Below are 23,911 nucleotides of genomic sequence, written 5' to 3'. Positions count from 1 at the left end.
TTGAAGATATATATAATATACGGTTGTCAATTAAACCCTACGAATGTGATATTTGTGGTACGATTTCAAAATTGTCACTTTGAACTGACTTTTATAAACAAATATAATTAATAAGCAAAACCAAATTCAAGAATGAAGATCATTGCTTGAACTGTGTTTTTACAAGAAACAAGTTACTCCAAATGGACCATGTGTTCTGATAAGGTCACCAGCTTATCATTAAAAAACTGTTACGTTGTATTTTTATTTCCAGGAGTTGTTAGTGAGAGTCATGGTGGACTGCTCAAAGGTTTAAAGTTGACACTGTCTTTCAGACCATACAAATTATTGTCATTAACTTTTTTATTTTTGTCATTAGGAATTGCAGTAAGTATTGAAATGCGTTCGTTTCGTTTGCTCTGCTAAAATTAAATCATACTTACAACTTCTCTCATATATTTTCCTAATTTTAGATAGATAGGTTTTTTTGGTGTACATACTTTCAAATTATACCCCACTCATCGAGTGGATGGCATATTGGAATCACATTGTTCGTCCGTCCATCCAAATTTTCGTCGCAATTATCTCGGCTCCCAATGTATGGATTGATTTCAAATTTGGTGTGCGGCTTCATATAGATGGGACATATGTTGTAAACAATTAGTTGCTCTATGATGTCAACTTCCTGTACGAGTGGGGTACGCATACACTACCAATAATTTACCAACGTTGGGCTTATACATTTCTATTTTGTACTGTAACTGTACTGTTGTAATGAATACTAAAACAGTACTGTATTTTACAGTGACATTACAGTACTATTACTTTCAGTAATGTTTCATTACTGAATCTTACAGTACTTTTCCATTTGGCTTTTACTTCTGACCGTGTTGAACTGGACAAAATATGTGTTTTAATTATTCGCAAAAGAACGTTTCTTTTTGCATGCAATCAAAAGTTACTAATTCCAATTCCAAATCGTTGAAATATTAAAATACCAATCATATACATTATGTTTGTATATTGCAAATTTCGCTATGCTAGACACGTGTTTAAAGGAGTAAACCTCTCATCAGCATCATTAGAATCAAATATATAGGAAGATTTAAATAAAAAAAATTTATTAAAGAAGTACTCAAAACTAAAACTATATCGAAATAAGAAGCCAAATCCATCAACGAGAGGTTCCACCATGTGCAATTAGAGTGCAGACCAGTAATTTAAGATATGAATGCTCATCGGAGGTGCTCAAACGGAAATTTGAAACTAATCAAGCTTACACATACAAACATTTTAAAACTATATACATTGATTATTTTATAGATTGTGCAAGGGAATCTCGCTTTATACTGTACACACAGTTTAGATTTAGGAGAGTATTTTAATGAATTCATCACTGTGTTATTGGTAAGTATCAATTTATCACTTTGGTTCTGTCGGGGCCGAAACATCCATTAATGAAAGTGAGGCAGTTCGCTACAAAATGACCAAGTATGATTTTCATTTTTCATAAGAATATCTTTAACTGATCTAGAACTATACTAGATGAAAACTGTCTCAGTTTTCAACCGATCATTGAAACACTGAAATAAATATTTCGCATGAGGTAGAACGGCACTATTTCTCATTATTTTCGGTTGGCCAGTAATACTTCTGGATACTGTGATTCGACAAAATGTGATGATGTTCAAAATATTTTAATTATTCTAACATTATTTTTTAACATTATTCTTCTTGTAAAAAATGCACTTTGTATTTTGAAAACCATTTTATATAATGTTTATGATTTTCGAATAAATGCGTGTACCATCAGCAGAAAGGGTGGACCTTGAACCCAAACACAAGATTCCTGAACTTCACAATAATCCATACAAACAAAATTACATAGCTGGAGATGGAAAATGTACCACCAAACCTTTTCAAAACTTTTAACTTCTATACTCACAGCTGTCAAAGAAGGTCTCCTGTCTTACCACAACCCTTGTTACTGCTGTAGTGGTATTAATTCAATGTAGATCCTGAAAAAATCGAAAGATCTTTTGGAGACCCTCAATTCAAGATTATTATCAGAATATAATAGCATTAAAACCTATGATTTTTCAACACTTTATACTTCTATTCCCCATACTCAGTTAAAATCCCGACTCAAAAACATTACACATCGTTGTTTTTTTTTTTTTTTTTTTTTCAAGAAAAAAAGATGGTACATCTGGATAAATAAAAATATATAGTTTTCGGTAGAGATTCTTCATACTTTGTAAAAAAAAAAAATTCGAAATCATCTTTCAAATATACAGAAGATGTTTTCAAAATACTGTAATTTTTTATCGACAACATATTTGTCCAGCGTGGTGGACGCGTTTTTCAACATTGGGAACAAATTGTGCTCCTCTACTTGCTGACCTATTCCTTCACTCTTATGAGGCCGACTTTAATGCTGACCTGATCCGAAAGAAATGACATCGTTTATCTAGATCCTTTAATCTCAGTTTCCGCTATATAGATGACGTATTTGATACGTCACATCTTACCCAAAGCACTTGAGATAAAGGATACTACAGACACTGTGAAGTCAGCCTCATATCTTGACCAAACACTTAGAGATCGATGGTAAAGGAAAACTATTGACCAAACTTGATGACAAACGTGATGACTTTTTATTCAGAATTGTCAGTCTTCCTTTTATCTGTGGCAACATCCCTTCAGCACCTGTGTATGGTTTTCATATCACAACTCATACGTTATGCCAGATTTTTTGTACCGCTCTAGACTTCTTACAATTAGGCTTCTGGAACAGGGTTATGTTGCTACAAGATTGAATTCATCTCTTCATAAGTTTTATGGTCGTCATCATGAATTCGTGGATCGTTACTGTATATCTATCTGCACATTGACAACTGACTTGTTCAATGTGTCCTAGTTTTCCAATCCTCTTTCATGTACCCCGGACTTGACTTTTTATGAGCAACCCGGCGAGTGTCTAGAAAAGCAGAGGACGCTTACTCTACCAGTGCACCTGGTCCATGCTCTCAGTTTTGAGTGGAGTCCGAGTTGCTCATTAACTGGTGTTACTTTGTATGTATTATTTTAGTTACTTTATGTTCTTTATTGTGTTTGTCAGTTTTCCATGTCTGGTCTTTGTCCCTGGATTACATTCTTTCGATTTGCGCTAGAATCTTGGTTCCCTTAATTACTCCTTCAAATAGAAAAAAAAGTAAATGGTTTTGCTATGACTTTGTTCACATTTTTGGCTAGGAAAATGACGATATAACTGAAAAAGTCAGTTTATGCAAAGATTTTTATAATCTACTATAAACACACCGGGTCATTTTTTTACACCCGTCTGACTTTTTCGTTCTACGCCCGTCTCCGATCTCTGATGAATATCGTATCCGTAAGTGTAAAAAATGATTCGGGTAGGTAATACAATGTGTATAAAAATTCTTTGTTAACGGCTTTGTCATTATTTTAAGAGGGTTATTTTTTTTAAAAGTTTCACAATTGTCGCCGATGGGAAAATAAATAGTACCGTTTTACGTACATGAACTATATTATGTACATGGATTTTCCTCCGCATCCGCCCACCGCGGACAACCGTCAGATATTGGTCATTATGGTATCTTTGTGTCATGATATTACTTTATAGATTTTGAAGAATTGTCATCGTTCAGTTACCGTGTAAATACTTTGGGATTTTGCATAATTTAGCGTATATTACATATATTTTGTTTAAAGATCTCCTTTATGCAACTAATCATGTCACATATTAGCATCTAATACGTAGTCATTTGAAGGGTTTTTTTAAAGAACGAGGCTGTCGTATGTTTTGTTTGTAGGTTTCGGCCATTATATGTATACCTATATGGCAAATTATTCTTGTCAAAGTAGGAAAGAAAACAGCATTCGCAATAGGAATGAGTGTGAGTATAATTAAATTAGTGTGTTATTTATGATGTGTTGTCTGTTTTTGTCTCCGAATTTGGAAGATTTTGTTCCTCATTCAAAAATGAGTTCTCAGTTTTTACCAAAGCTATTTCATGGCACACAAGTAGATTTTTTTTTTTTGCTTTCCCTTTTCTCTGTATTCTGTAGTAATTTTTTTTTTCAACCCATATTGATTGGCAGATTAGCGTACATTTTTAAAATCAAAGACTGGAGTCTTCAAAGTCGCTAATCGTCAAAAATTTACAGTCACTGATTTTGGTTTACTTTCAACATTTGAAATGGTACGAATGCGATATGCTCTTAAATCGGGTTACTTCCGCTAACACGTCATCTTGGTTCCCTTGATGTGATTGCGTACTCTTTCGTAACCGTGTTACCTGAAGGATTTTTTTCAATCATCCGGAACAAGATTGAACAACTGGGTCGCTTATGATATTGACCAGGGAACCAGTTTAGGAACCAAATTAAGCAACTGGCAATGAATATTCATAAATATCGGGGTGTGCTAATGTATATGACCTATTTGTCTTGTAATGAACCCCCCCCCCCCCCAGTGCCTGAATCGTACACTGGGTAATGTTCACAGCGAACCGATCATTTCATATAAACTTCCCGTTCTCATACAAGCAGGAAACACACGTAGAACACACGTATATGACACTAAAGAGGTATATTTTTCATCTCGTATGAAGCTAGAACTATGACGTTATGGTGGTAAACACGGCGAGGATCTTCAGCACAAGTGGCGTATTATGCAAATCATATGCGAATATTAAGTGCTGAAAGTACGAGTGCAAGACGTCGCTAACAATATTAGCGACTTAAAAAGCATTAAACATAAAATGTTTTAGTTTGAACATTGACCCTTTAGATTTGTAGCTCGATGAGTTAGTTATTACCAATGTGTCTAACTCAATGAAATATACTGGAGAATTCAAAATTCATCAAGTGTTTGTATATTTTCAGATGTTTTTACCAGTATTACTGTCACAACTATATATACCAGGAAAAAATGTTTGGGTTTTTTATCCAATATTGGTGATCGCTGGAGCTAGTTGCGCTGTAGCGTTGCTGCTTCCTTGGTAAGTCAATATTCGATGTAAATGAACTGGCCTAGGCTTCATAAAAAATTTTTAAAGTTGACACGTTCCTCAAATCTTCAATTTTAAGTGATTTGATTGGTTTAAATTTGAATTGATGGAGGATTTGAGGAAAATCTCAATTTCAGATTCTTTATGAAACCTGAAGCAGACATATGGATTCTTGACTAGGGTCCTTTATTCTTAAACAGTGTTTTAAAGTATGTTTACAATGTTTGTACCAAATTTGATTTGTTAGCTGGAAGAAAGCAGGATATCTGTCAAACATAACTGGGATTTTTTTATATGTAAATTGCCCTGAGTATTCTATCTAAGTTAAAGTAAATGATGACTATTGAGGTGTGAAATGAAAATCTAAGTCAAGAACAAAACAACATTTATGGTCTAATACACAGATACATGTATACAGACATACCATAAGATCATTATAGCAAGTGTTAACAAATGGTTCATTCATGTGATAGTGTACTTTGTCAGAAAGTGGGACTGGTTTCATAAAAAAATATCAAATTGTCAAATCCTTTCCCAACTCAAATATCAACCAATCAAATCACTCGAAGTCAAAGATTTGAGGACAAACTTCAGGATTTGAGGAAAATCTCAGTTTGAGAATTTTTTTGAAACCTAGACCAGTGAAGCAGAGGAACCACACAGTTATGTTCCATCATAGGACAAGCAATACTGAGATTGAATGACACTGTTCTGTATAAAACTAGAAGATGTCGCATTATTGCCAATGAGACAGTCATCTACCAAAAGTCAAGCAACGAACAATTCAACTACTACAGGTCACCACAGTCTAGTCGTTTATCTGCAAGTGGCACCGAAGAACGATGTTTAAGGAAGTACAATTACTATTGATGCATTCCTCTTCGTGCCTCGTGCAAGTGGTCTTGTGCATAAAAAAAGAATGATATTATAGTAAGAATATTTAAATAAACTACGGACTTAGTAAATCGACGAGAACATTCTAATTTTAAATCATTTGATGAGAGACATTTTCCCATTTAAAATGTTTTCAAGTTCACTAACCACTCTTTTTGCACGAATCAACTATTTAGTAATGTGTTTATATATGATTTTTTTTACTATCTATGATTTGGTTGGGTTACAGGTCGATGCTGCCAGACGTATTAGATGAGTTTATGTTACAGACTGGTACCAGACAGGATGCTATATTTTACTCTTTCTATGTGTTCTTCAGTAAACTGTCAGTTGGAGTAGGTCTGGGTATTTCACAACTGGCCCTGGCGTAAGTTTTAGGATTTAAAATGCTCTTTGGTTAACTATCAGTATAAGTAGAACTGGTTGTATCACAGCTGTGGGCACGGGCGTAAGTTTTAGGATTGATTATGCTGTTTGGTAAACTATCAGTGTGTGTGTAGAACTGGTTGTATCACAGCCATGAGCACGGGAGTAAGTGTTAGGATTTATTATGCTCTTTGGTAAACTAACAGTATGAGTAGAACTGGTCATATCAAAGCAGGAATAGTTCATAGCTGATGCAAGATAAAAATACTTAGAATGTTTCGTCTTTAGTTCAGTTCTTACTGTTTATTTTATATCAGTGGCTCCTGTTCTCGCTTTTGTTCTAATACTAACAAGTTTAAGGGTTTAATAGACCCCTTCATGATTACTGTGGGGGTACTCGATGACCATGCGTAATATGTATTCCGCGAGGTAGGGCTTGGGATAGAACAAAAGAATTATCGTCGCGGAAGTGTATTTATCAAGCATGCACATCTACCACCCCGCTTAACACGAAAGGGTCTATTGTATTCTTCGCTATTCTATCAAACTGTTATTCGTTAGCCATCGATTTTAAAAGGTACATAACTTCTTTTAAAAATTGTAGAACCAAAATTATATTGAAAGTTATGCATAGTCGATGGAACTAATTATTTCCATAATATCCTCGTGAACACTGCAGAATTCATATCTGCAGATTTTTTTTTTAAACAAATGTATGTTTACAATATCCTATTCTTATTTATTTTAAGATTTTGAATTATTTTAGAATCCGTCTTTTGTGTTTCCCATAAAATCCATATTATATTGGTGCCTTAGATATGCTTCCAATTATTCTATTTACTCCAACTACGAGCAAGGAGATGGACTCAAGTTATAACATCATTATCAAAAAAATTGGTACAGTTTGTCGCACCAGCCAAAAGAAACTCGAGTGATACAGCCTGAACCGTTTATAACCTACAAGGACCTACAAACCTCACCGATTGGTACACCTGTTCATGTATGATGAATTGATTTTCTTTTTACTTTTGTAGAGTTGGCGGATACCAGACAGGTGAATGTGATCAACCTGCATCTGTTGGGCTTGCCTTGAGAATACTGGTAGTGCCTGGTCCATTTCTTTTTACCCTTATAGGTCTAGTTATTTTACGGAAATATCCTATAGACGAGAATAGGAGACGACAAATAAGAGAAGAATTGGAAAAATTAAAGTGAGAGAGCTTGTAGACGATTTATAGTAGGCATTGTTACTAGTTCTTTGGTTCATATTATTACTTTTTAATATTGTTATTTTATACTAGAACCGCAAAAAATATATTTACATTGATGAGATGCATTGCAATCAGGCGCATATTCAAAGGGGCCGAAACGGAATACGCCACCTAAATTTGAGAAAACATTTTTTAGGTTTGAAATCTTGTTTGTTTTCACAAATTCTACCCCTAAATGTTCTTGAATTGCTCTGCTCAGTCTGATTCTATGTAACCCCACCCAACATGAAATCTTGGATCCGTCCCTGGAAGTACTAGTCAAGTAGTTAAGTGCTGTCTACCCCTTTGTTTTGTAAAATCTCTAAAACGTGTCCCCTCAGATAATATGATTAGTGATGACCAAAATCGCACGTAGAAAAAAACACATAGTAATGTATAAATAAACAAGGTTTCTCTTTTGGAGATGGTTATGTGATTTTTAAATAAAACGTAGTCTTCCTTTAGCTGAAGGAAAGCTGCAGTATAAAGGAGAATTATTGTCATTCGCGATGGAGGACGACTTATAATAATGAAACTTACTTTCGTTTTCTTATTATCCCATATGACGTCACCATATTGCAATAAAGGTCTGATGTACGACAAATACATTTTTTCAAGTGTAAATCTATCAAGTACTACCCGCAGTTGACGAAGTGTATTAACGCGGGTAAACGCTTTTTTAACAATACTATCTATGTGATTATGCCATAACCCGTTATCTGAAATATTAAACCGAGATGCTTGTGACTTGTCACTTCTTGTATACTAAAATTGTTCATCTTCAAGACCGGATGCACCACTGGGGCTGCCTTCCGCGAAATAAGTATTGTCTCCGTTTTCGTGGATTAAATTCAACTAGCCATGTAGTTGTCCATTGATGGGTGTTCTCGAGATCGCTATTTAAAATATTCGCGGCGATAGCCAGCGAATACGAAGAGGTTAGTGTCATTGGCAAACAACTTTATTGTTTCATCTGTGTCTGCAACAATGTCATTTATAAACATGATAAATAATAGAGGTCTTAAGATTGAACCCTGCGGTACTCCCGCATTAATGGAAGTCCACCCACAGAAGCATCCATTTAAACAAACGCGTTGTTTTCTTCCACTCAAATAATCACTAAACCAATCCAAAAGCCTCCCCGAAATGCCATATTTTTTTTAGCTTAAACAATAGATCCGTGTGCCATACGCGATTGAACGCTTTGCTTATATCACAACATACTACTCTCATCTCATTCCCATTATCCAAAGCTTTACCGAAGTATTCGATATATCAGTAAGCTGGTTTATAGCGGAATCGCCGCGCGTAAATCCCGATTGATAAGCTGTTATAACCTTATGACGTAAAAGGTAGTTGTGCACATATTTATAGGCGCATCGTTCCATGCACTTTGAAATAATATTTAACAATGAAATCGGCCTGTAGTTTATTCCTCGTTGGCATTTCCATTTTTATAAACCAGTGTAACGTTCGCTTTTTCCCAGTCAGTAGGAAATGCTGCCTCAGACAACGACAAGTTAAAAAGTCTGCATAGCTGCATTTTTAATACCAGAACAGCAGCTTTTATTTAGCAAGGGTTTATAAGGTCCGAACCGCAAGCCGTACTAATGTTCAGGTTAAGCAGGCCACCCTCAACATCTGTCTCAGAAATGCATGTATTATCTAGCGAGATATCGCTCAGTGAGAGCAGTATTAGAGTCGTCGAGCAAGGTTTGCAAAGCAAAACAAAAAAAATTACCGTTAAATTCCGGTTAAATTCATTAGCCTTTTCGTTATCATCGAAAATGAGCGCATCGTTTCTAAGCAGAGGGGACACCGATATTCAACTGCTTCATTCCAGAGATCTGATTACAGGTCTTCCACCAATTTTTAATCGTCGGCTTACTATCAACATTTTTCTTAACTAAGCGAGATAATCATATCTATATCGACGAATAAGCCCAGCAAGAGGCCATGTTTTTAACCTGTGTATAATTTGGTTTTAAAGTTGTAAATGCGAGGCTTTTAGCTATGTCCCGGGTGCTACTTTGAATTTACACTCTAAATGAGAAGAAGATGTTTGTTTGTTTGTTTGTTGGGGTTTAACGTCCGAGCAGCAATATTTCAGCTATATTCAGACAATGAACATGAAATGGAGGATAAAATGAACATGAAATGAAGAAAAAAAAGGATGGGTCACAAGGATAATAGGGTCGACAAATTTTGATTGCCACTAGAACAAGGGGGATGGGTAAGGTAGGGCAATTTAGCCTCCTGTGGCGGAGCGCAAAGGTTCTACTCCTATCGAATACCACAGCAGGGTTCTTTAACGTGCGAGGAACGTGGCATCTTTCCCAACACGGTGCACCACTATGGTTTGTGGTCAGGTTTTCCGTATTATAGCCTGACAACCCCAGCATGTAACATGCCAGGGGTACCCCATTCCACCACCTGGGGCACACATCCCAGTTGCTCTGTGGGCAGAGCGCCTAGCCCCCGGCTAGGTTTCTGAGCACTATTTAGTCGCCTTTTACGACAAGCTTAGCGCTGCTCCAGACCTATTCTTTTAACACCCGGACCTGCACGGGGCATGAGAAGAAGAAGATTGATTGATTGATTGATTGTAAGGGTTTAAAGCCCGAGCAGCAATATTTCAGGTATATTCAGGTGATGAACATGAAAGGGATGATAAAATGAACATGAAATGATGATGATGATATGAAAAAAGGGATGGGACACAAGGAAATAGAGTCGACAAATTTTGATTGCCACAAGAAAATGTGAGGGGTGGGTATGGTCGGGCAATTTAGCCTCCTGTGGCGGAGCAGAAGATGAAGAGGACATTCACTCTGCTATGGACATGAATAATAGTACATCCTTACATACACACATACATATACATACGTTAATCTTGGTGAATCCTTTTTGAATATTTATCGCTATATACCTCTAAAGATTTATTTCAAGTACATATATATGTATATTGCTAAAATTTCTCCGTTCCGTTTTGTTTCGCATTTTACTGTTCGTTTCGCTTTTACATTTTCGTTTCGAAGGATTTCGCTTCGTTTCGAATTGTTTCGTTTCGTTTTATTTCATTTCGATTTCGTTTCGCATTTGATAGGTACCGCGAAAATGTTCCAGTTAACATCTGACAAGATGCGTCTATATGCGTCATAATCACCACGGTTGTACAGCCATATATTACGTTTAAATGACTTACAAACTGGTTTGGGGCAATTTATAATTCCAAAGATTGATCTGGCCCAATAAAAGGGGCAGCACGCCAGTATTAGGGACTAAATCTAAACTAATGGTCATGATAAAATTAATGGTAAACGACGAATGCTCAGTGAAATTAGCTGGTTCATCAATCATCTGCTCCAAACTATATGACATACAGAACTGTTTCACCTTAGAATTTACATATCATTAATTATCATTAAAATCGCCAGTAATTATAACATGATCACAGTTAACATCATTCACTGCTGACTCAAAAGAGCGTTCAACTTCCATACCTCAATGTTACTGTTGGGTGGCACATAAAATGTACAATGAAGCACCTTTTTCTGAAAAATCTTGAACTGAATCCACAGTGCTTCAACTTCAGGCACTTCTAAGTCAAAACGTCTGATAGCATGAATGTTTTCATTAACATAGACAACAAATCCCCACCTCTTTTTTACCCCCCCCCCCATCTCTATCTTTTCGACATGATTTTTTGGTAGTTGGGGAGCTCTGTTGAGTCAACATTTATTAATACAGTTCTTTGCGTGTATTATCATTGCGTTGCCGCTTTGTTACGTTGGTCATTAACGGTCCTACTCTTTACTACAATGAATAAAAAAACATAAGGTTTGTTTTTCACGAAAGCGTTAAAAATACAAATCCGGTTTACTTTTTAAAACTCGGTCTTAATTAATTCATCATATGCTTAGACGGTTGGCCTCAATTCTTATCGAAACTTATAAAATATCATAAATAACACATACATTTACGTATCAAAACTATAGATTCTTTTGATAGAATTAATTCTATTTATATCTATATATTGTTCTTTCAACAAATTCTAAGAGGTGATATTACTGTCCATTTTAAATTTAAAACTTGATTAACAGAACGATTATCTGAGAAAGCGTTTTCCAAACATAATATAATCTATATTAACGACTTACAGAAATTACATAAAGGTCTATACATGCCAAAATTCCTTGAATAATTTTGCCAATCTTATATGCAACTAAACCAGGTAGTAAACGACTGCGCAGATGATCACAGCTTTTTTAAAAGCTTGTCTTGTTTAGATATAATGTAAGAGTTGCATGTTAGGAAATAACCAGTTACTGTCGGTAATAACCAGTTATTGTCGGTAATAACCAGTTATTGTCGGTAACAACCAGTTAATGTAGGTAATAACCAGCTACTGTTGGTAATAACCAGTTACTGTAGGTAATAACCAGTTACCGTAGGTAATAACCAGTTACTGTCTTAAACGCAACCAATCAACACAACCTTATTTTCAGAATAGAACAAAAATGTAAATCTGATGAAGACATAGACCCTCCCCCACCCGATGAAATGGGACAGTCCAACAGGAGTTATCAGAGCTTAATGGACAGTACAAGTAGCAGATGCTGAACCGGCCTAAATCCGAAGTTTGTTCTCCACAAGTAATCCTGTATGACGTTGTTTTCTTTTGTATTCAATTTGCTCATACAATAGTTAAATTTGAAGACTTCAAAATTCGCCATTCGTTGCAGTCAGACCATATATATTGTATGATCTAGAACCTTTCCAATGTGCATATCGATAATTGTAGATATCTATTAAATGGTATGAATTGTTATAGTTATTCTTTATATGTATTTACGGTCACGGTAGTATAACCTTCAGGATGTTGACAAGAAAAACAAACAGCAACTGAAGATAACATTCAGAAGAATGAATTAAAGTTTAAGAGTATCGATAGAGAGAAAGCAAAATGACACAGATTATGGGGCGCCGAATGGGACTTGATCTTTTTGTAATCGAAATCAATTTTGTGTCACAAAAATCAATTTTGTGAGACAAAAGTCTATTTTGTGTTACAAATTCAATTCTGTGTCATAAAATTCAATTCTGTGTCACAAAATTCAATTCTGTGAGACAAAATTTAATTTTGTATGCAAATTAGTTTACAGAATCCTTAAATAAATATGTTTAGATATGCAAAGGCATGTTTGAAGTACGGTACTTAAAAAAAATGCACATAACAGGTTTTAAAATGAAAGAAAATATGAAATTAAAAAACAAAATCCCCTCTTTACTATGAAAAACACTGTATTTGCACATTGAAACTGGAAACAAAACGCCTCTGAAATGAGTAGACACTAGTACCCAGCATGTCTTTTTATCATCGATTTTATGCTGAATAAAACATTTTGGTTCATGTTGAGGTATTTTTTTTTCATGGGTAGGGGGTACTTCTTGTACTAACTTGACTTGGAAAAGTTCAAATATTTATAACTTGGGCTCACAAGAATGCTACTAAACTATAAAGTAGTATTTATTCACAAAAGCTTTTTTGAAGTACGTTTTTTTTTTAAATATGCCAATTAAAAGTGAAATGGAAGAAAAGTGAAATTCCGAAAATTCCTCTTTTTAAAAAAACACATTATTGTCGCCTTGAAACTAAAATAATACGCTCATAAAATGAGCAGTGATGTTGGATATATCAATGATGAAAACAATAGCACCAAGCATGCCTATTGCACACCGTTAATAAACTTAAAACTAACATTTTGGTTCTTGTTGTGGTATTTTTGTTCATGGGTAGGGGTAATAATTTCTCACCTTATTTGACTTGGAAAAGTTAAATTATTAATTACTTTGGCTCATTTGAAAGCTTAGGCACTATATACGTGCACTGTATCACACAAACACTTGTTTAAACTACAGTATTCTGTAGAAAGATAATAACAGGTGATAATGAAATTCTGTAAATTCCCCTTTTCTTGATTTTATAGTAAATGCAATCCTATAAAGAAATTCAAACGCCTGAATTGATCAGATATGTTGAGTAAATCATTATCGTAATTATGAATGCCTAAAATATCACAGTGTCCGTATGCTGTGAATGAGAATTATGTTTGATACAGAGACCAGTTTTCTAGGGGTAGGGGTAATATTTTTAACATTTTTAAAAATTCTTTCTTGAAAATTGGTTTTAGTAGTTTAAATTAATGCAGAAAATTAAATTTAGTCACGCAATAACTTGTAGAGTCGAATTTATGTAAATTTTCGCGGGAGTCGAAATTCCCATGTTTTTGGAATTAAAAAAATATATTCTGACTACGAATATCTCCATAAGTCATTAACAGAATCCCAGGTGTAGAATAAATACTCTAGGGTGACTGGATAGACTACCCAAGTGTATTTCGTTCAGCATTTTTCTAATCGGCGTTGTTTACACGATTAAAGACTTCCGGGGTCACACGTCATCATGAAATTTTTGTCCACATCACGTAAAGATGAAATCACTGCACGTAAAGAAAAGAAAATGCGCATTAAGTATTTAGAGATCGACATAACGTAAAGATGAAACGACCTCACGTTATAAGAAAACAACTGCACGTAAAGATAAATCCACATAACGTAAATATATGTTGACATAACGTAATAATAAAACGACATAAGGTAAAGACAAAACGACATAATGTAAAGATATTCCTATATAACGTAAATACAAAATGACCACATGTAATTATAAAACCACTGCAAGTAATATAAAATTGACAACACATAAACAAATGTGTATCACATCAGACAGTTTAGGCGTTCCATATAAAATCATCTTAAAAAGACAATATTACCTCATGAACGCGTGGATAGTTATGGCGTATCCATCAGCACCATGAGAACTGATTCATTAAACGGGCCATAGTTTTCCTTCCCTCGTTTGTCTACCCCGGACTTGACTTTTTATGAGCAACTCGGTGGGTGTTTCTAGAAAAGCAGAGGACGCTTACCCTACCGGTGCATCTGGTCCATGCTCAAAGTTTTTGGTGGAGTCCGAGTTGCTCATTTACTTTTGTTACATGTAGGTATGATTTTAGTTACTTTGTGTTCCTTGTTGTGTATGTCTGTTTTCCATGTCTGATCTTTGTCCCTGGATTACACTCTTTTGATTACCGCTATAACCTTAGTTCCCTTGATTACTCTTTTACCCTCTGTTCAGTTTAGTTCATTAACAACTTACTGTAAAAATAAAGATATCCTAGTTACTAGGATTACCGCTATAACCTTGGTTCCCATGATTACTCTCTTTCAATAGAGCATCTAATAATTTACAGAGATCATAGGTATTTTCATGTCCTAATAACGTATAATCCAAATAAACAGACATTGTACTAAGTTTGGGTACATCATAGTCTTAAACAAATCTTCCATAAACATTTTTTTGAGATTCTTATGATATTCACATTGTAGTAAGAGGTGAATGTCATTTTCTGTACTATCTCTACATAGTTGATATATTCTTTGATTGGCATGTTTTTTTTTGTTTTGTTCTGTCAGCTTTTTCCAATTTTCCAAACTGTGGCTTCCAATTCTGATTTCAATCAAAATACTTATATATACAAAATTTTTCTAAATCTAAATATGTTTCATACTGAAAATTGGTCTTAAAATGTACACAATTTGTTCCAGTGCTTTTTTTCTAGAATCGTTAAAAAGTTTATCTTTCCATATTTTCTTCTAATAACTAGAAAGTTATGGTGAGTATTTCAAAGAGACAACAACCCCACCGGGATGAAACATGTCAGCTTGAGACCACCAATGGTTCTTCAATGAACGACGAGGAAACCCTAACCCAACAGGACAGAATACAGCTAAATAGCTGCCCAGATATACTTCAGCAATATAAGAGTGAATATTATTGAAAGTGAAAAAAATACATGCAGAGACCAGAAATAGGCGAAAAAATGGGACAGGGTTAACGTACTCAAAGCGTGATTACAACCCTCCCCCTTTTAAATCTGGCCACTGTAAAAAAATATTGCACAATTAAACACGCATGAAAATCAATCCTTGTTAAAATAGAAATACAGAAATTAATTATACGTTTCACAAATGTACAAACAAAAAGAACTATTAGCAGTTAAACTGTTATATCAGCCCCACACAAGTTTAAACCTACAAAAAGTTGATAAGATTAACAAAAAAGTGTCCTTTTGTGCACAAATATAGTAACAATGGAAATCCAGCATTATAAAATAAATTTTTAAATATAATTCTAATGAAATATGAGATATTTGTCTGAATGAAGAGAAACAAAAGCAAGGTAGGATTTTTTTACTCCATTAGAAGTCTGTAATTAATATCAATCATTTGAAAAAAATACACATCTAAAAATTACGGGAATGGGACACGAAATGAAGATGGGCTATCGATACACACGAATATAACAGTCTTTCCTCTACATTGGAATACGATGAATGAAGTTATTATATTTGGCTTTAAGCTTCCTGAATTCTTCTGTTATTGTCTGAGTATTATACACATACTCTCATAATTCCATTATGCCTTAATTTTTACTATTACAATATGAGAAGTTATACGATTTCAACGTGGATATTGACAAAAAAGCGCAAGACAATCAAGACGACTCCGGAAGTATTCAAAGTACAACTTCGGCAACAATCCGTCCTAAGGCCGTCCACATAATTTTAAGAGGAACTAAGTAAAGAGAACAGTTTTGTTTGAGTTTACAATGTCCATGCAAAAAAACTCGAAACAATTCTTCATACTCCAAGGTTGGAACCACACCAAGTCAGAATATAGCATGTCTGACATCCTCATGCGCTTATGGAATAATATGGCAAGCCAAAGTGGACAAAATTGAATAGTTTGTATTTCTTCTGCTGTCATAGTGGACGTATTACAAAATACCCAGTTTAGTCAATTTTGGCTAGTACATTTATTAAATAACACTATAACAATAAAGTTGAAAACGATAGCACTTTCCGTATATCCGTAACACCCTTCATTTCGTGCATTATACAGCTAGGACATCGTTACTTTGAGCTGATAATTCGTCTGTCTTTGCGGAAATAAACCACTAAAATCCCAGAAAATCTTTCTTAACACAGTGTTAGCCAATAATTTGCACGATATGATTGACGTCGACCATCAGCTGACTGTTCTTATACTTGGTTTGATTTTCGTTTTCGTGCTATATATATACTCAAAACTGTTAGACCCGCTTTGCACTCACATGTGATATCTGTAATACTAGACGACCAGAGGGTTTCTTACTGCCCTTTGCTATCATTTGGGGTTTCTCACGGGCGGTGTAAAGCATTGAAACGTTTGCACAGTCCCCGAGCATAGTCATACCCGTGAATGTGGGTCATGGTGTATTCGGGGAAATTAGTTGTCCTGTGACCACGTTCATTCATTAAATTCATTAAATGCATTATCACGTGATTTAATGTCGATCCGTGACCTAATGTTCCAATTACTAATCTGTACGCTATATATTTACAACCTACAGCATTTGCTGAATCTTTGATCATGCAAAATACTTTTTAGGATAAAATCAACACATCCAAGTGCATGGAAGACAGAAAATGGTGCACCCCAGTCAATTGATGAGAAATCTCCAAGGCAGAAAAAATAATGTTATGTTTCCGACCACCATTCTAAAATTTTGTCGGTAGGGATTTATTTTTATTTAAACTTGTTCAAATGGAATACGTCATAGTGACACCAAACTTAGAACATATTGAACCGAATATGCAAAAACTAACAGACTTAATCCACGGCCTAATCCCTTTAGGGATTCGGCGCTCGAGATATATTTTTTTTTTGATGGCGGTGGTCATAACAAAAAAACATTTAATTAAAGTGCCGAATCCTAAAAGGGATTATCCACGACCAAGAACACACTAATGGCATGTGAGTACAGTCGAAACTAAATATAAACAACCAATATTTCTCATTGTTTTTTCCATCTAAGATAGAAAAAAAACATCTATGGCTTTATTTTCTAATTTTTTTTCTGAAAGACAATCGGCAGACTTTATAATTATTTTTTTTTCAAAATAACAAATAAAACCTTTCGGGTAGGTGGTCTGAAGGAGGTCGGTAGGGTGACCGGAAACATAACATATTTTAGGCCTAATAGGATGGTTTATTTATTACTCCAGCTGTGCTAGAGGTTGCCTGCAAGCTATATTGTTGCAAAACACGTGGCATTGAGGAATCTTTTGAGTTGGGGTAGTCCAATTAGCTACCCATTACTGTAGCATGAAGTTTCGGGGACTCTAGATTATACATATAGACATTATGTACACGGTAAAAGTACAGTGTACATATAAGTACATTCCCGAAGAGCTCCAACGATTTTTAGTTTTGCTATATATGTATATGTCAGACTGCATGAACTGAAACTCATAATATGATTTTTAATTAAACATTTTTTTGTTTATGACTTCATGCCAATGAAGTAAAGTTTGTACATATATTTATATAATTTTAGTCGCATTCATACTTGAACATTTGTTATAAGGGTGGGGCTTTTATTTATAAAGTATCAAGACATTAATACTTCACACGTAAAAATAACTAAGTTTTGTTAAATTGTAAAGAAGATTTACTGGATTTAATGAAATAGAGATTCTAAAGTTAATGACATTGTTGTGAAGTACTGAATGTTCATATGCGTTCTGTTGGTTCTGAAACCAAAAAATACTGGCAGTGTCTCTGGATATATTTTATACAACTGCAACACAAGTACTATAGTATAGGAAGCATTTTTTTAGGCAATTCAGAAGTTGATAAAATTGTTTGATACAAGATTTTGTTGAACTATTGATTTTGAAGTGATAACTGTGAGCCAGTGTTGATGGATTTAGCCTTAACGTCCTTCATATACCGGTATTGTAATTTTGATTCATAAGAATTTTGAATGGTTTCTGTTGAGTACATGACTGTAAGTCGGAAAACTTTACAGTTATGCAGTTTTATTCTCTTTTGATAGAGAACTGTTTAACTAGGACTAATGTAAAAACAAAGACCTTATATATGTAAAAAAATTGCGGTCGTAAATTGGTATGGTGCTGAACGCGGCGACACCGTCGGTGGCGTCCGTTTCATCGTCGTCCATATTCACTTGGTTTTCGTGCGATGACTTTAGTTATGGGTGATTAATTGTTATGAGATTTTGATATGATTTTACTTACTACTAAAGGAATACTCCTGTTTATTTTGAGTTTATGACCCCTACTGTTTTCAAATTAGTGCCATCCTTGTAACTGACAGGTACCACACTGTTGGTTTCTGTTAATTTAAAAAAAACTGAAAGTCCAGAATTTTACCAAGTTAACGTAAATAAAGCGAAATTGTCAATTCTTAACATGACATATCAAGTTCAATACATCCACGCAAGTACACATTTAAGAAAGAAGCATTGTTATATGTATATGACTTGTCTTATGGTTATAGCAAGTCATAGTGGAATTTACTGATGTCAGTAGATATTTAGTAACATGTGTTAATGGATATTTGTCAACATATGCATAATTCAATTATTGATATCAATAAATAGAGGAGTTTTCTAGACAATGCACACATTCAAGACAAAACGTATGTACATGTATGTTCAAATTTGCTCTTCGGGCAATACTAGTCGGCATCAATACTTGTCCTTCGGGCAAAACCAGTCTGTGTCCACACTTGTAATATTTTAAAAGAAAATTTCGGAAGGTTATATATCGTGTTATCAAAAATTCCTGCATATCTTTTTTTTAATATAACAAACAAGTGTGGACACAGACGCATATTGTTCGACGGTTTTATATGGAAGAAAACACATTTGATCTAAGAAAAACATGTGGATATGGCTCCCGAATCGTACCTCTTAAGGTTCTTATTAGCGGAACTATGAATCTGTTAAAAGAGCTACGGTTCTGTAGCTATATCGGGACACTGTATACAGAAACTTTAATAAAACGACATTATATCAAAGATTAGGTACATAAACTTATCGATATGAATTGGGTACATTTAATACAATTTAAAAAGTAATTTGTCTTTATTCTTAATTCGTGCTTAAAAATGTCTTCTACATTCTTGTATAATATCATGGATATTCTATTTCATTAAAAGTCACTAAGGAGTGCTACTTACATTGTTGTCATAACTCAAAATGAACTATTTTCTTAAATCCTTCCGTGTCACTTACATTTACAATTAAAATGCACTTTGTATTACAAATATGTTTTATTGTAAGAAATTTGCATTTTAATATTATAAAGTTAATTAATTTCTAATGCCATAAAATGAGTTTCAAATATAAATAATATACATTTAAGATGGTGTCCAGGCAAAAACCTTGCAGTGCATGGTTGGCACGACAAATTTTGTTTAAATTTTGTTGCATCCATGCAACCCTATCAAAGGTGAATGTTGTTTTTTTTATTAACTACAAAGGTTAAAGCGAAATAAATTAAACAGGAAGCATTGAAATTCGTTGATAAAGAGAGATAACTCTTTTATTATAAGCAAATTTAGTTGCTTTCTTATGGAACTTCAATATTATTTTCTGAGCCATCCATTGTTGATTTGAAATTTGACATGCATATGATATAAAAACATTACATTGGAACAAAAAATTCAGTAGGATAAAATTCACCATCATAGGAACTGCCTGATTTCTACGTGGACACGATATAAAATATTAGAAAACAGTCAAGCTTTTTATTGTAGAATTTGTATTGGTTTATTTTCAGTCATGACTGAGAGAATAATCGCTCCCAGTAAATTAGTTGCTCCAATATTAATGAACAGCACAGAAATCGAAGTACTTCGTAGATTTAGCTGCAGAACAAACTTGCAAAATATCGAACCGTTGAAAGTTGCAGAAGTTCTGAGACGTGGTTGCATTATCAATGAATTTGACATAGAAGAACTCAGAGAGAAACACAAAACCAATAGCAAAACCGAAGTTTCAATCCTTCTTTTACAAAAGATAAAAACCGGTGGTTCATTAAGAGACATCATTACTATTTTGTTTTCTAATGGTCATACAAAATTAGCCGAAGATATGTCTTTCGAGTTTACTATTTGTCTACGAGAAGATTACATTTCAAGGGTTCATAGACCGGATTTATCTGACAAAGCCAAAACATCCGACCGTTTCAGAACTATCAAAAGCCAAGTTCATGCATTAGTTTTTGAGAATGGGTATGCTTTTCTCAAGGAATTATGCAGGAAAAAAAGGAAAAAAATAAAAGAAGAACAGGATGAAATAAAAAGAATGAAACTTTATGATGAGTTAGTGGCTTTAAAAGCTGCAGAAATGGACGCCGTGACAAATATTCAGGGCATTGTAAGTCATAATCACAAAGGATATATTGAAATACAAGGCATGGTCGACCTTTCATCCAACCCCGCGTTGACACGTGTGTTACTCCATGGACGAATAGCAGACGTTCTATCAACTGTTTCAAGTTTTGACGCTGCAAAGAACCACATCAGAGAAGCATATACCAGCGCATATGCTAGCGGACCATGCATTGAAGTCACCGACATGATGTACAAACATGTAGTAATTAAATTGTCTGAATTCGAAAATTATCCGAGTATAGAAGCCCTAAACGCCGTTCTCCGTGAGGCTAATATAGCTTTGTGGACATTACAAGATCAGAAAGAAGAAAACAGAATATTCTATTCAAAGCTGTTGCTATTGCGTATGACCTTCGCTCATTTGGGCATCGGAAAATTTTGTAAAATGGTGAATGGCTACATCCCAAATATGGAATCGTTGGTTCAAGCAGAGAAACTGTTAAAACACCATGACCTAGATGACCTTGAACACAGGAGACAAATGTTTTTGGAAATAGCTAAGGCTCGTCTGTTTCAATGGAAGGGAGAAATGGATGCAGCACTGTGTCATTTAGTTGAAGCAAGAAAGCTTGCTGACGATGGACAGTACGCAGAAAATGAAGGACTTAAAGAGTACGAACATCAATTAAAAACAAACCCTTGGAATGCGTCGACCTACCATGGAGATGGAAATCACTCGTCTGAACCGTTTCAACCGCTTAACTCCTTTTCAGATGATGAAGTTTGTTCAGGAGAATTTGGCACTGAATTCGAACTCGTCAATTTTAAAAGACCCATCGCATAGATCAGAAAACAGCAACAAAAACAAACATATTTACACGCTATCCTGGTCAGTAGGCAGATCTATCCTATACTTGAGTAACATATTACCTTGTTAATTAAAGTACATCTACGTTCACCACGACTGTTCAATCGAATGATGACTGTCGTAAATGTTCTACAGAGGGATAAGATTCATTAACTTCCCAAAATGTGTTCGTGAACGACTGACTGTCGTGGAAGCTTCGTGGGTCTAAATGCTCAAACTCCGAGGAAACGGGTTCAGTTGTTTCCGATGGGTTAATTGACGACAAATCTGCGTCGTCCCAAGATGATGTCTGATTCGTACTTAATGAGTATGGGTCTAAATGTTCAAAACTTGCGCTTCTCTCTGGGCTTGACAATGCAGCGCTTGTTTCGAATGATACGCCTAGTTTTAATTCTGTCTCATCCGTACCACCTTTTATATCAGTCTGCTCTTCAGATGTGCTGATGTATGACCTTTCAGATGAAACTGATACTGGGTACGAACAAGAGGAGCTCGATGTAACAATACCAACCTCCTCTGTTCTTGTTGGTGTTACTTGTGGTATCCTTTGACATTGAATAACCTTACAAGATAAATGTTTTTCGTAGTTTTCTAATGCTCTGGCTTCAGCATACTTTCCTTCCTTTGCTAGCACCCTTGCTAGTTTTAACTGCCATTCAGCTGTAGTTATATCGCCTTTCCACTCGAAAAGCCTTGCCCTTGCAACGGCTATGAACATTTGTCGTCTGTGTTCTAGGTTTTTCAATGGATTTAAATCCAACAGCCTTTCAGCTTCGTTCAATGATCTTTTTGTAGGAACATAATTTTTAATGATATCACAGAACTTTCCAATCCCAAGATGTGCAAATATCATTCTTAGCAAAAAAAGTTTTGTCCAAAATATTCGCAAATCTTCCTTTTCATCTTCAAGTGTCCATAATCCTCGGTCAGCTTCATATAGGATAGATTGCTTTAAATTCTCATCTTGTGGATTTTTCTCAAATTTTGACAGTTTAACAACCACATTTTTATAAATCATGTCAGTAACCTCAACACAAGATCCTGTATTATCTGCGTTGACGAGAGCAAGTTTCATTAGTTTTTCTGCTTCGTCGAATCTACCAGTAGTTGATACCACGTCGGACTGTCTCCCATACAACAACACTGATGTTAATGCAGGGTTTGTGGTACTATTGATATATCGACTAATTTCTTTGTATCCAGGATGATCTTTGCTAACTATGCCAGCAACATTTGTCAATGCATCCATTTCTGCTGCTTTCAGCGCTACATATTTATCACATTTGCGCATTTTATCCAATGGGTCCTTTGCCTGGGCAATGCGGCTTTTCATTATATTGCTGATGTGTTGCATATCATAGTAAGGATTATTGAAGCACAAAGCATGTACCTGCTGCTTGATGTGCTTGAAATACTCTCCAAGTTTCTGTCTGTTGCTAGTATCTGAACGATGAACCCTGCAAATGGCCAGAGCATTTTTTCTCTCTATATAGCTTCTGTATAGACCTTTGCTTAGTTCTTTAAAATCATTGTCATAGAGAACTTTGATAAGATGCTCTAGACTACATTTGTGAATAATCTCATAGAGTATTTTTTCAAAAATAACAAGGTTAGAACATCTCGAAAATTGTAATTGCCTGATGTGTAGGTAAAATGGTTCATCAATGATGGCATTTTTCCGAAGTACGTCAGCAACCGGCATCGGGTAAAACAAACCTGAGTTTGAGCCCAGTGAGCAAAATTTGAACATGGCGTCAATTTCTAATCTGCTCATCTCTGTTTTACAAACTCTGTTTTCTCTTGTCAAAGCCATGTTGGACCTGGAAAAATAATTACACCATTACGATCGGTACTAGTAAAATAGATCGACATACATAGTAAATGATAGTAATTAACCTTTTACGTGAACGCAAACATCGAGGAAGAAAAATATATGTGTACACGGCACTCAATTTATATCTTTAAATCTAAACATAGCAAAATTAATAAATACAATTTACTTACGTAGTACGTATATTCCGTTGTCATTATTTAAATAAGTTCTGATAAGAATGATAAGGAGTTGAAAATGTGTGTGTACGTACCTGTTGACTGCGAAACGAAATAAAAAAGAAACGAAGGTAATGAAATCAATCGTAACGAAACAAATCGGAAACGAAATAAAAGAAAATTTTCGACGATTGAATAATATATACAGGTATCCTCTG

The 23,911-nt window shown here is 34.9% G+C and overlaps 3 protein-coding genes across 16 annotated transcripts in view; 2 read left to right on the top strand and 1 right to left on the bottom strand.

Annotated features, from left to right (window-relative positions):
• Window positions 1-12,356, top strand: part of LOC148630133 (sodium-dependent lysophosphatidylcholine symporter 1-like) — an 18,775-nt gene extending 6,419 nt beyond the window's left edge. For 2 of the 5 annotated variants that reach the window (XM_088561498.1, XM_088561465.1), the window contains 7 exons: window positions 254-366; window positions 1,303-1,386; window positions 3,816-3,899; window positions 4,891-5,006; window positions 6,139-6,276; window positions 7,310-7,486; window positions 12,034-12,356. In XM_088561498.1, coding sequence (XP_088417624.1) covers window positions 254-366; window positions 1,303-1,386; window positions 3,816-3,899; window positions 4,891-5,006; window positions 6,139-6,276; window positions 7,310-7,486; window positions 12,034-12,148 — 827 coding nt within the window. In that variant the 3' untranslated portion in view covers window positions 12,149-12,356. Of the gene's footprint in view, window positions 1-253; window positions 367-1,302; window positions 1,387-3,815; window positions 3,900-4,890; window positions 5,007-6,138; window positions 6,277-7,309; window positions 7,513-12,033 lie in introns of all 5 variants that reach the window. The other 3 variants (XM_088561474.1, XM_088561491.1, XM_088561483.1) reach the window with 3 other exon arrangements.
• On the bottom strand, window positions 5,384-23,911 carry LOC148630131 (uncharacterized). Of its 9 annotated transcripts, none has more exons than XR_015918566.1 (4): window positions 23,709-23,796; window positions 21,534-23,524; window positions 7,256-18,829; window positions 5,384-5,916 (listed from the first exon to the last, which is right to left on the bottom strand). XR_015918566.1 is itself a non-coding variant. In XM_088561444.1 (3 exons), exon 2 carries the CDS (start codon window positions 23,515-23,517, stop codon window positions 21,805-21,807), a length of 1,713 nt encoding a protein of 570 aa, XP_088417570.1. In that variant the 5' UTR covers window positions 23,518-23,524; window positions 23,709-23,796; the 3' UTR covers window positions 5,384-18,829; window positions 21,767-21,804. The 9 variants fall into 9 exon arrangements, 2 of the variants coding, with proteins under 2 accessions (XP_088417570.1, XP_088417560.1); XR_015918567.1 differs by having other exon boundaries at window positions 18,733-18,829; XR_015918571.1 differs by having other exon boundaries at window positions 18,733-18,829; window positions 21,767-23,524.
• On the top strand, window positions 15,731-21,794 carry LOC148630132 (uncharacterized). 2 transcript variants are annotated; one of them, XM_088561521.1, is made up of 2 exons: window positions 15,731-15,830; window positions 20,281-21,794. In XM_088561521.1, exon 2 carries the CDS (start codon window positions 20,283-20,285, stop codon window positions 21,678-21,680), a length of 1,398 nt encoding a protein of 465 aa, XP_088417647.1. In that variant the 5' UTR covers window positions 15,731-15,830; window positions 20,281-20,282; the 3' UTR covers window positions 21,681-21,794. The 2 variants fall into 2 exon arrangements, with proteins under 2 accessions (XP_088417647.1, XP_088417637.1); XM_088561511.1 differs by lacking the exon at window positions 15,731-15,830 and adding an exon at window positions 17,079-17,204.

Source organism: Perna viridis, chromosome 1 (genome assembly GCF_037379345.1).
Source record: "Perna viridis isolate PV_CMFRI_1.1 ecotype Kerala chromosome 1, ASM3737934v1, whole genome shotgun sequence".
In the NCBI taxonomy this organism is placed as follows: Eukaryota; Metazoa; Mollusca; class Bivalvia; order Mytilida; family Mytilidae; genus Perna; species Perna viridis.
This window is presented reverse-complemented; position numbering and strand designations above follow the sequence as displayed.